Below are 11,832 nucleotides of genomic sequence, written 5' to 3' on the forward strand. Positions count from 1 at the left end.
CTGCGAGATCAACTTCCTCGGTAATACTGGTCCACCTTTATACCTAGACCACGGTAAACAGAAATCTGTTACATATTCTACAAATCATGAAATCAAACGGTAGTGAGTATCAGATGACACAACTGAAATATAACCTTAACCGACCAAGTTCCAAGACTTCTCCATTTATATGTTACCTTCATGATGTCAATACTAAACCTATTAAAAGATAGCAGATATAATGATGGAGGTAATCTAATACTTCAAATCTGCTTCCATTTTCTCATTATTCAAATTTATCTTATCATACTGATTTCAAATTTTCAATCTCTTCCTATCAGGATCCAGAACCTCCAAGACTTGATAAATCATACTAAATCACTTCAAAAGTAATTTTTTATTTTATATTATTTTTTCAGAAAAACTAATAATAATAATAATAAATACCTATATACACTTGCCTAACTTACTAAAAAGAAATAAAAATTAATATTTAAATTAAAAAATATAAAAGTAAACAATTTTTTAATATTTAAAACTTACTATAAAGAACAACTTCGACAATTTCGACACCAAAGTTAAAGGCATGGGAGAATTGGCCAATAATAAATCAGATGCAGTTTCAGGTAAAGTTTTCAGACATTATCACTTTATCAGATAACAGATATTCAACAATACTAACAATACAAAGTACAAACCAAAGCATTTTCAGTAATTCAACAGAACAGCAATTGAAAATGAACAACAAACAGAACAGCAATTTCAGTCAAATTACATACATGACTCAGTGGCTCAGGCTCCATCTCTGACTTGAATCGGTGACTGGGTGGGAGGTGTTGTGTTGTGGGTGGCCAGAAACGCTGCTGGGTGGTGGCGTGGTGCTCTGTCCGCTGGGTGGTCCTGGGTGAGTGGGTGGTGCTGCCCTATTGCTGGCCTGCTGGGTGCGACTGTGCGAGGGTGGTGTTGGGCTGCTGGGCGCTGGCTATGGCTGGGGCTTCGTGGTGCTCTCTCTGTCCGCGGGGGACTTGGGTTTTCTAGGATTTTTTTATCTTACCGGTTTGGTTCGGTTAAAATTTTCATTGTCAGAAACGAATCAAACCGTAAAACAGTAAAATATATATTTTTTTATTTTTTAGTTTTCGGTTTATTCAGTTTTCGATTTTTTCGATTTGGTTGGTCGGTTTAGTTCGATCCTGATCGATCTTGAACACCCTTAATAAATAATTTAATATCTTTGATTAAATTATTTAATATAATATATTAATTTATTATTTTTTTATCTTCATATAAACTTATTTTTGATCCCAAAAAGAAATATTTTTATTTACTATAAACTAGTAAACTAATAGATAGTTTTTAATTTTTTTATTAAAAATATTTATAATAACAAATGTAATTTTTGTCAACATGATAATTGCTTTATATTCTAATTAAGAAGTTTTGGAATGTAATACATAGATTTGAGCAGCTTTTTGGTCATCTAAGATTCAAGTCATAATATGTGATTCTCTGACAAAGTATTCCTCATAGTGGTAGATCAAACCACAGTTAATACTTAATAGTCAAAGTTATATACACATTCTTTCAATTTTTCTCTCAAGTAATATTATCAAGTATAATTGTTTTATTATACAACATAATTTATCATACATTTTTACTTGGTCTTATTTAAAAAGAGAAATGTTAGAGAGTCCTCACAATTTATTATTTTTTGTTATTAATTAGACATTAATATTTAAAAGTATAGGATAAATATGTTGTTGAATTACTAAATTAAAAAAATTAAATTTATAGCTAAAAGTGATAGTCAAAATAATAAATTTTGGTAATTTTTTTATATTTTTTATTTAAAAATATATAATAAAAAATTATAGTTAACAATATCATTTTTAAAAAATATTAAAAAAATCTATTCCCGCCAAAGTTTGATTCATTATATAGTCTCTAAGACCGCGTTTGTTTATAAGAATAGGATAAGACAAAACACTAAGACCAAAAATAAAGGACAAAGATATAGAATTTAGTATTCTTATATTCTGTTTGATAATAAAGTAGAATAAATTATGAAAATATAATTTATTCTTATTTTTTTCATTAAAAAATTTGTGAAGAAAATATAATAATAAAAAGCATAATTATAAAAAATTAACAAGAATAATGAAAAAAATGAAAAATAACTTGTGTCTCTTATTAGTGTCTATGGGTTCTTCATGTTAGAATGAATACAAAATACACTAAATCAATGTCTCTAGACACAAAATTTTGTCTCTGTATCATATCTCTATAAACAAATGCAGCCTAACAAACTTTCTAAAAATACTATGTATATACAAAAAAAATCATTATATATATAACAAAAATAGACAAGAAAAAATTAGAGTTTTAAAAAAATACTATGTGTATAAAAAAAAAAATTAGAGTTTAACAAAAAAAATCATTATATATATATTGAATTTGACACTTGCAATCATTTGATTCAAATTCGCTATCATATTGAATTGAATTGAACCCAATCTGATATGTGAGTGATTAGGGAATGTCTTAGTCTCATCTGTAATAATGCACATAAAAAATTGAAGAATCTTTTTCATTTTTCTTCAAAGTGGAGCTCATGATAGATGACCATGTGCACTCTGACTTTTTCTTTAAATTTAAATTTTTAAGAAAATATTTTTTGCTATGAACGCGCAACCTGACTACACAAAAAGCCGTGTGGGGTTTTTTTACTAAGGCTGCAAGGTCACACCAAGAAGCTCTCCTTTAACGATGACTAACCTCTACTTTTTCCAAACGGAATGTTCAACCAGTGATGTCCTTTTTCATGATTCAGTGCATGTGACAGGAACACTTTGTGTGACTATGTAAAAGGGTCCATTTTTCTTTCTTAAACAAGAGGAAATAGTTAATGGTACTCATATTAAACTCTTACCTAATTCAATGCTCCAAGCTCAATGTACAAAACAAAACAAAACATTTTTTTAATAAAATGTCACATGTCGCATAGAGGTGGAATGTATCATGTATGAACCAACTTTAATTTGCTTTGCATACACTTGCCAGTGAGAAAATATTCCCATCACATGCAAGCTACAAAGTACAAACACTAGTGGACCTCTCCAAAATATGACAACACATCTTTCACTAACAAATCAGTTGGGTAAAAAATCACAATTTTGTTCAAACACAATCTGGCAGAGACCTTAGAGAAGATTTTATGATATTAACACAATAACAAAACCAACCTAATTAGTAATTACAACAACCTTCAAATTGACACATGAGCAACAATTGAAAACAAAGTTTGACATCCAAGGCATAAGGCGGAACAAAAAAAATGAAAGAATTGAATTGTGTTACTTTGCTGTATACCCTTATAAATACAGTTTAAAATATGATCAATTATGATGGGGAAAAAATAATCTGTAAGTCACTCCAAACATGTCAGTTAATGAATCAAAGGTGACATAGGTGCAAAAATCAAGGATATATAAATTTATACAAAGATAAGCAAAACAACTTGTCAAGGATCAAGAAGTTCCGCTGAAACCTTGACTGTTCTTCATCTTCCGCATTTCCATTTCGCGGGTGGTCTGGCGGCTCTGCGCTTCACTGCTTGAGCCAGATGGATACAGGCCGTACTCGCTTGTAGGCGCGCTATACTCGCTGCTGGCGTACTCCTGGGTTCCCAATGCCATTTTCCTGAACCTTCTCATGTCTTCCTTGTATTGTGCAGTGTCATAATCTGAGCTTTCATGTGAACTGTACATGGTGCTGTGTCCAGGTTTAATTCCTTCATTAAGATCCGCCAGAGACACATCTCCTTCAAGAGCACGAACAACCTACAAGATCCCATGAAGAGAGTCAACAAAAAGATTCATGCACATATAGTAGGCAAAAGTATGAACTGAAAAAAAAAACATTGAAATCAAGAACCAATTGTGCTTTTAAAATTGCAGCATTCTAGGTTATGCAAATATTATTCTTCAACCAAGTAATACTAGACGAAAACAACAATCTCCTTTATTTTACCTGGCTCATCCTTGGTCGACGCTTTGCTGAATGACGCGTGCAAGCAGCGGCACATGCCACCATGCGAGCCATCTCATTGGGATCATATTCATTCTGGAGCCTTGGGTCAACTAGAGAGTCATAATCATCTTCATCCAATGCCCGGTTGAGCAAAGGCCTAGCCTGTGAAGATAAACATGGATATAGTTATGGAGCAGCCACAATAAAGGCAAAGCAAACACCGATGAATGTATAGTAGCATTGAAGAAAAAGTCCAAAAAAGAAAGCACCAGAATACTTACCCAGTCTACCAAACTATCCTCCATGAAAGTTTGGGTTTTATCAACTGGCCTTCTTCCAGTAATTAACTCGAGAAGCATGACTCCATAGGAGAAAACATCTGATTTGTCTGTGAGTTTTCCACTGGAAGCATATTCCGGAGCCAGATACCTATAACCAGTAATTGATACACATGAGCCTTGAGATGGAAATGAAGTTATATGTAAAATAACAAACTATTGATATGTTCCAGCATTGCTCATAAACTGTTGTACACAAGATAAAATCATTGGAAGGTAAAAACAATAACATAATGAACAGAAAAAGGGCACAACTAGCATATAGCGCAGTTAATGCCCATTCCATAAAATTTAAGATAGAACAAGTTTGTTCCTACCCAAAAGTCCCCATCACTCGAGTGGAAACATGAGTGTTGACATCAGAAGAGAACTTTGCAAGCCCGAAATCAGCAACCTGCCAACAGAAAACAATTGGGACAAAAATAATCAAGTTTTGCATGTGATACTAAACAGGAAATTGTTAGATCATCTTTAACAAGTGAAAGTAACAACTTAGAATCCCAACAGCTAATAGCACACATAACATACCTTAGCTTCAAACTTAAAATCGAGAAGAATGTTAGCAGCTTTGATATCGCGATGAATGATCTTAGGATGACCTGGATGGACACACCGAAAAAGACAATGACCATGAGCATTTGAAGAAACAAACTAGTTATGATTCAATAAACCAAATTCAGGTGTACAAAACATACAATCTTCATGAAGATATGACAGCCCTTTAGCAGATCCTAAAGCAATTCGTAGTCTTGTGGGCCAATCCATCGTTGGTCGCCCTCTCCCTGCACAGTACAAACAACCATAAGATCCTCCCTTCTACCAAAAGCATTTATGCCAAACCACACAGCACTAGTTGGTGCCCACTTTCAGCAATAAAGAACAGGCCACCTAGACGGCATGTTTGAAAAAGACTTTTCAACCAGAAAAGCTAAAACTAGATGGCATGTATGTACCGTGTAAATGGAATTCCAACGTGTTGTTGGGAACAAATTCATAAACAAGCAGCCTCTGGGTCCCGGTGATGCAGTATCCAACCAAAGAAACAAGGTGTTTGTGATGAACACGACTAATTATCTCTACTTCAGCTTGGAATTCACGCTCTCCTTGCCCGCTTCCAGCCTTTAGCTGCTTCACCGCCACTTCCTTGCCGTTGGGAAGAATTCCTCTATGCACATACCCGAATCCACCTGATCCGAGGAGGTTGGCGTCCGAGAAGCCATCGGTTGCTCGTGCCAGCTCCTCATATGTGAAAGTGCTCTTTGAGAAGCCTAATGCTATGCCTGGAGAAGGAGGTGGAAGTGGCTCACCACCTGAATAGTTTGATCCAGAACCGCCACTGCTGCTCAGGAAAGGTGGAGGTGGTGGTGGAGCTTGGTACACAGGCGGAGGCGGAGGCGATGGCTTAGGTGGCTGGACTGAGACCACGTGATCTGAAGGAGGTGGAGCATTGTGCTGCCACTGGCGTGGGGGACCACCATAGTCATCTGGCAAAATTGTGAGGAAATCAGCATCAAAGGATTCATCATAATTATTAGAGTCAAAATGTCAAAACCCTAAATACACTAAACAATAGAATTCACACAAGATGTTGACACCAGTTCTGAAAATTCATCAAACACAAAAACTGAAACTTCAATCATTTAGAATGAACACAGATCCATCAAGAGAAATGAACAAAAACGTGTTGTTTGTGAGCTAAAGCTCTCACCTTTGGGTCCACGTGGCGGCGGCTGGGGTGGTGGGTAGCCGTAATATTGCTCCTCGTCGCGTCTTCTCTTCTTCTTCCTACAGCATATGCAAAGAACGCTCAGTACCACAAGAACTGCCACAGCACCAACGGCGATTCCGACCACAACTCCCGTGGAAATGCCTGAAGAAGAAGACGACGACGGTGGAGATGGGGACGACGACGACGGTGGAGATGGGGACGACGACGACGACGGTGACTTGGACGAAGGTGTTGTTTTGCCGCCGGAAGATGGGGGAGAAGGAGAGCTACGAGATGGCGGACTGGGAGTGGTGTTCCCGCCAGAGGACGGAGCCGGCGGCGACGGTGGAGAGGTCGATGGAGTGGCGGGAGATGATTTCGGAGGAGAGGTAGACGGCGTTGAAGGAGTTGCCGGAGGCGGGGAGGCAGATGGAGTGGCCGGAGGTGGAGCTGAGGGTGTTGCCGGAGGTGGCGACGAAGGTGTTGCCGGCGGCGGGGAGGATGGAGTGGCGGGTGGCGGCGAGGATGGAGTAGCCGGCGGCGGCGATGAGGGAGTAGCTGGCGCTGGAGCAGAGGGCGTGGCAGGAGTGGAGGGCGGCGGTGCGGTGGAGTTACCCGCCGGCGGCGAAGAAGGGGCGGGTGCGGTTGACATCAATTAAAACGGAAAAAAATCTCTTAACAAAATATAATAACAGATCCAAAAGAAAGGAAAAACTGAAACTCGGAAATGAAGATTGAACAGAGAATCCTAATTGAAGAAGATGGTGTTTCAGAGAGAGAGAGAGAGTCTGGAGTCTCAGAGAAAACGGATATTTGATGTGTGAATGTGTTTCTTGAGAGTTTGGTTGGGTAAGCTTTGAAGCTGAAGAGAACAGAACATGTCGCTCTGTACTTCTTCCCTTCCACTCTTTCTCTCTCTTCTCTCAGAATGTAAAATGTGAATGTGAAACCATATCTATGTTCTTCAAATTTTAAAATAAAATTAATTTTACTTTTTCTTCAGTTTTTTTGTTTGCTTTTGGGTTTTGGAGTTAAATAGTAGGATTAAGTGAGGCAGCCACTAGCGTGGGACCCACACGACTATTACGCGGCCCCCTTCTTACATACTTAATCCTGAATTCATAATTAGATTACATTTAGATCATTAATAACCCTTATTACTCGTTTTGGATAGATATTTGGATATTTTGAAATTTAGCCAATTGTCATTGCCCGTTTTCTCTACTCTGTTTGGTCATTGGTCCATTGCTACCGTTGCTCTTTTCTCACACTTTTTTGTTCTTCCTTTTCTCCTTCAATTTTGTTGTGTTATGCTATGAGTAATTGAATATGGATATTACTATCATTGCTGTGTTTTTATTTCTCTTTTCTTTCTTTATTCACTCCAATTATTGCTCTACTCTCTTTATTGAATTTGGATCTTTTAAATTTAAATTTTTTATTTAAAAAAATAAAATATAATTTTTTTAAATATTTTTTTTGTATTTTTTTTATTTTATCTATAAAATAAATAATAAAAAAATATATTTTATTTTCTAAAATAAAATTTAAAATTTAAAAGACCTAAATTTTTATTTATTCTTATTTATCTCTTTCAATTTTGAATCAATTCTTAAAGATATTTTACTTTATTTTGCATCCTAAATAATACTACTTCTTTTAGATATTTGTTAACAAAAATTCTCTTTAATATTTTGTTTTTTCTTCTTCTTTATTTTTTTATGTCTTGGCAGGCTGGCAAAGATTTCAGTCTTAATTTATTATTCAAAATAAAATAAAATTCATATATGCTTCCATATCAAAATTTTATTTTAAGGAAACAGTCTCCTACAAGATTGCAAATGTAAATATTTTTCTTTCAATGTTCAATGTAATACATTATGGAGATGAATAATAAAAAATATACTCGTTATTTTTATTGTTGAATAATTAAAATTTTCATAAATACTAAAATCAATTACCATTGAATGTTACTAATGAGTTATAATTCAAATGGCATAAACTTTTCAGTTTTTATACTCACCTGCGAAAATTACCATTGAATATTTGTATTTCTAAGTTTGATTACAATAAAATAATCAGAAAAAACTTGATGATATTTTTTTTGGTGACTTAACTTGATGATTGTTATATGAAGTAATATAATTAAAGCATATTATAAAAAAAAATTTAAAAAAAACTATGATTTGACCTTGCAAAGAAAGAAATGAATAAATGACGAATATCACAATAATATTAATGGAAATTATTTGATTTGATTGTCTAAGCGTTAATTGAGGAAGTGTACATTAAAATGATGGATTCTTGACTTTGTGGTGTATGTTAACAGGGTCAAGTTTTGTCAAGAAAAATGAATTATTTTAGAACTTACTAAATTGATGTTCCTTCTTATACGCGTAAGGACTAAGTAAATCAGACAAAATGGCCTCTAGACTGTAGATGAGAATTGTGGACTAAACATAATTTTAAAACTAATATAATCACGCTTAATAAAAAAAAAGAGATTAATTAAGGTATAAGACGAACTGGAATTCAACCGTTAGGCACACACACTTTCTCTATGCAAAAGCTAAACTAACACTCTCTATTGCAATACACAACAAATACATAGAATAATATATTTTAGGAAACAATAACATGAAGAAAAGACCATATAAGTTTCTGTAAAAATAAAAAAAGGAAAAGTATAGGTAACAAATAAGATTTTTGAACAATGTGCAAACAATATGAATTAATAGGGTTAAAAGAGTAAATTTAATTAGTAACATTAAATTAGGATGTAATGTATTTTTATTTGATTGGTGGTTGTTTATGTTATTCAAAATTTTTATTGTCCCCTAGCACTCCATAAAAAAATTATAAGTGGTTTCATTATTTCATGCATTGTTGTGTGCACTGCAGCATGCATGTGCTTTACGAGGTGGAACATGTTCAAAATCCTCGTTCTTTTCCTTCAAAAACAGGGTTAAAACAGCAAGAGAACGAATAAATAAATGAGAGGAATAATAAGATGTTAAAATAGATAATATGTCCGTTGATATATAAATCCCGGGATTATTTGAGGCCTTGAAATCATGAAATTATTTGAGAAAATTAATAAATATCGCATTTGATGGTTAATCACTTTTATTGATATATATAATCATTATATATTTGATATTTAATTTCCATTTCTCAATTCAACTTTTTTGGATAAATAATTTTATAATATAATATTAGAATTTTTATAAAAAATATATAATTAATCAAAATCGTTCTTGAAAGATTATTCGATCTCCATTTTAGTTCTCGAAAGATAAAATTAATCAAAAGAGTTTCCGAAAGATAACTGTGTTGGTGGAATTCGTCCTTCCGTCATCTCAGTTGATGAGCTGGCTAACGTTCACTGATGTGAAACATTAACTGACAGCGTAGCACACCTCAAACATTATAATGACAAGATAAATTTGTTAAATTAAGTCAAATCAATCCCAAAACTCTAATCCCAATCTCAAACATAAATAAGTCTTCTTCTCTAATTGGATGACCTTATACGTTCCCTTAACTAGCATATCCAACTTCAATGTACAACAATGAAGACACAGACCTTTCATCCTTAGCCTTAGCAGAAGCATAAATTGAGATAACAAATAGTAGTGTAAGCTCATTTAATTTTAGTACAAACTTAGATTTCATCATAGAAAACAAACTGATACACCTATCAAGGTGGCCCATTTTCAAAAATCCAGAAACCAAGGAGTTTCTCGACACAAAATTTTTGTTGGACATTTCACCGAACAGCTTCTCTGCATCATGGATAGAACATATATTAAGGTAACTTGATATACCAATTGATCACTAATAAATCAATCTCTAAAATCTAAAGATTTTATTACATAGGCATGGAAATAACTTTGGGAGACTCATCCCCACCACATGGTAGTACTTTCCCACAACTGCCACCGCCATCAACATGAAGGAAAAGAATTATTTATGCTTGAGATTAAAATTAGGGTTCTAACATTGGTTCTAACATCCAAGGAATTAAGGAGTAACAATAACAACATGAATGCAAAGGTTGACTTCACTAATAAAATATTTGTACTGAAGAATAGGTAGGATCCTTGCAGGTAAAAATTGCATAAAAAAAATTCTAAAAGAAAAAATAAATACAGAACAAAGAAATGAATAAAACTTTTGACTGAATCACCACCACGGAAAAAAATAAAACCGAAAAAATAGTACCTCATGTCACAGTAACCACCACCGCCACCATTATTAGAACCTACATCGCCGCCATTGCCACCGCCTCTGCCTCCGCCTCCGCCTCCGTTCACCTAACACGTACCCATCCTGCAAAAGGGTCACTAGAAACGCTCCAAATCAAGGATTTTGAATGCCGCAAGATCTCGCAGTGCCGCCGCCGATGCACCACCTTGGACACGAGCATTTCACGCCGAAAAAGAAAAGTTTTAGAGCGAAACAGGGAGGTGGTTGTTATGGGATGTGGTGATGGAGAGAAACATTTGAATGTCCATTATGAACATTAAACGACGTCGTTTTCGCACTTGGAGGGAAAAAATGAAACTACGTCGTTTTAGATGTACCTGTTATTAGTTGATGTTCCACTTCACCTACCGTTAGCCACGTCATCAACTGAGATAATAGAAAGACGAACTCCACTAACACGGTTATCTTTCGAGGATTATTTTGATTAATTTTATTTTTTAGGGATCAAAATGGACATCGAGTAATTTTTCAGGGACGATTTTGACTATTAACTGTAACAAAAATCAACATGAGACAAAACAAAAGGTTAAAGTTTGAAAAGGCATAATTAATATAATTATTCATATATCTCTAATCATCTACTAAAATTTTTTAAACAAGTAATTTCATATTAATTTTCTATTGTGCAAGTGTATATAATAATCAATGAAATTATTTTAATCGTGCATTATATATATCTTCTTTTAAACAATAAAAGAAAATTCTTTTAATGTTTGAAAATTTTCGTAAAAAGAATTATTTGTATCCATAATTTTTATGAATATTAATAAAAATATTCGTCAAAGAAAAAAACTGATGTTATACCCATTAAAGATAGGTTCCGTACAACAAATATATCCAAACTCTAAAATTTTTATTGACTTTTTAATAAAATTCTCAAAATATCTCCACCTTTTATCTTTAATCTCAACTCTACCACTATCTCTTCTTTTTTAAATCTCAAACTTTCACATCCCTTTATCATCACTACCTTAACCACCTCAACAACCCTTTAACATTTCAATGCCAACTACTAACAATTTCTAATTCTCTATCCCATAGTTAAGAGAACCATGCAACAATTCATTGAATGACTAGTGAAAACTTTGAAACAGGATCATGACATTCTGTCTTGTTTATTCTACATTATTTACTCATCACTCCTAACTCCCAAACCTTCTTCTCCTTTTTTCTTCTGCATCATGTCTCATACTACATTCACCTTCCTCTTCTGTTTCTTATCACTCTTCTTCTCTTCTTCCTTTGTCACTTATCACCGCCACCTCCTCCACCATTTACTTTTTCCGCCACCTTCACTCCCCATTTCCCCAACACAACCACCATTTCTCTCTCCTCAACCACAACCACAACATCAATAACCCAAATTTTCATTCTCTGTTACTCCACAAACAACCATCACCTTCTTTGTTCTTGATCGGCCATGGCGGCTTCAGCTCCGTCTACAAAGCTACCCTCTCTTTCGGCAAAACCATGACACTCAAACTCATGGACTTGTTGGACTTCTTTTAA

At 34.4% G+C, this 11,832-nt stretch overlaps 1 protein-coding gene across 1 annotated transcript; it reads right to left on the reverse strand.

Moving 5' to 3' along the window:
* Positions 1 to 3,295: 3,295 nt before the first annotated feature.
* Positions 3,296 to 7,054, reverse strand: LOC130979766 (proline-rich receptor-like protein kinase PERK1). The gene is made up of 8 exons (XM_057903304.1): positions 6,055 to 7,054; positions 5,300 to 5,830; positions 5,042 to 5,128; positions 4,875 to 4,945; positions 4,664 to 4,740; positions 4,290 to 4,437; positions 4,009 to 4,170; positions 3,296 to 3,818 (listed from the first exon to the last, which is right to left on the reverse strand). Exons 1-8 carry the CDS (start codon positions 6,704 to 6,706, stop codon positions 3,507 to 3,509), a joined length of 2,040 nt encoding a protein of 679 aa, XP_057759287.1. The 5' UTR covers positions 6,707 to 7,054; the 3' UTR covers positions 3,296 to 3,506.
* Positions 7,055 to 11,832: the final 4,778 nt, after the last annotated feature.

This window comes from Arachis stenosperma, chromosome 5, assembly GCF_014773155.1.
Source record: "Arachis stenosperma cultivar V10309 chromosome 5, arast.V10309.gnm1.PFL2, whole genome shotgun sequence".
Taxonomy (NCBI): domain Eukaryota; kingdom Viridiplantae; phylum Streptophyta; class Magnoliopsida; order Fabales; family Fabaceae; genus Arachis; species Arachis stenosperma.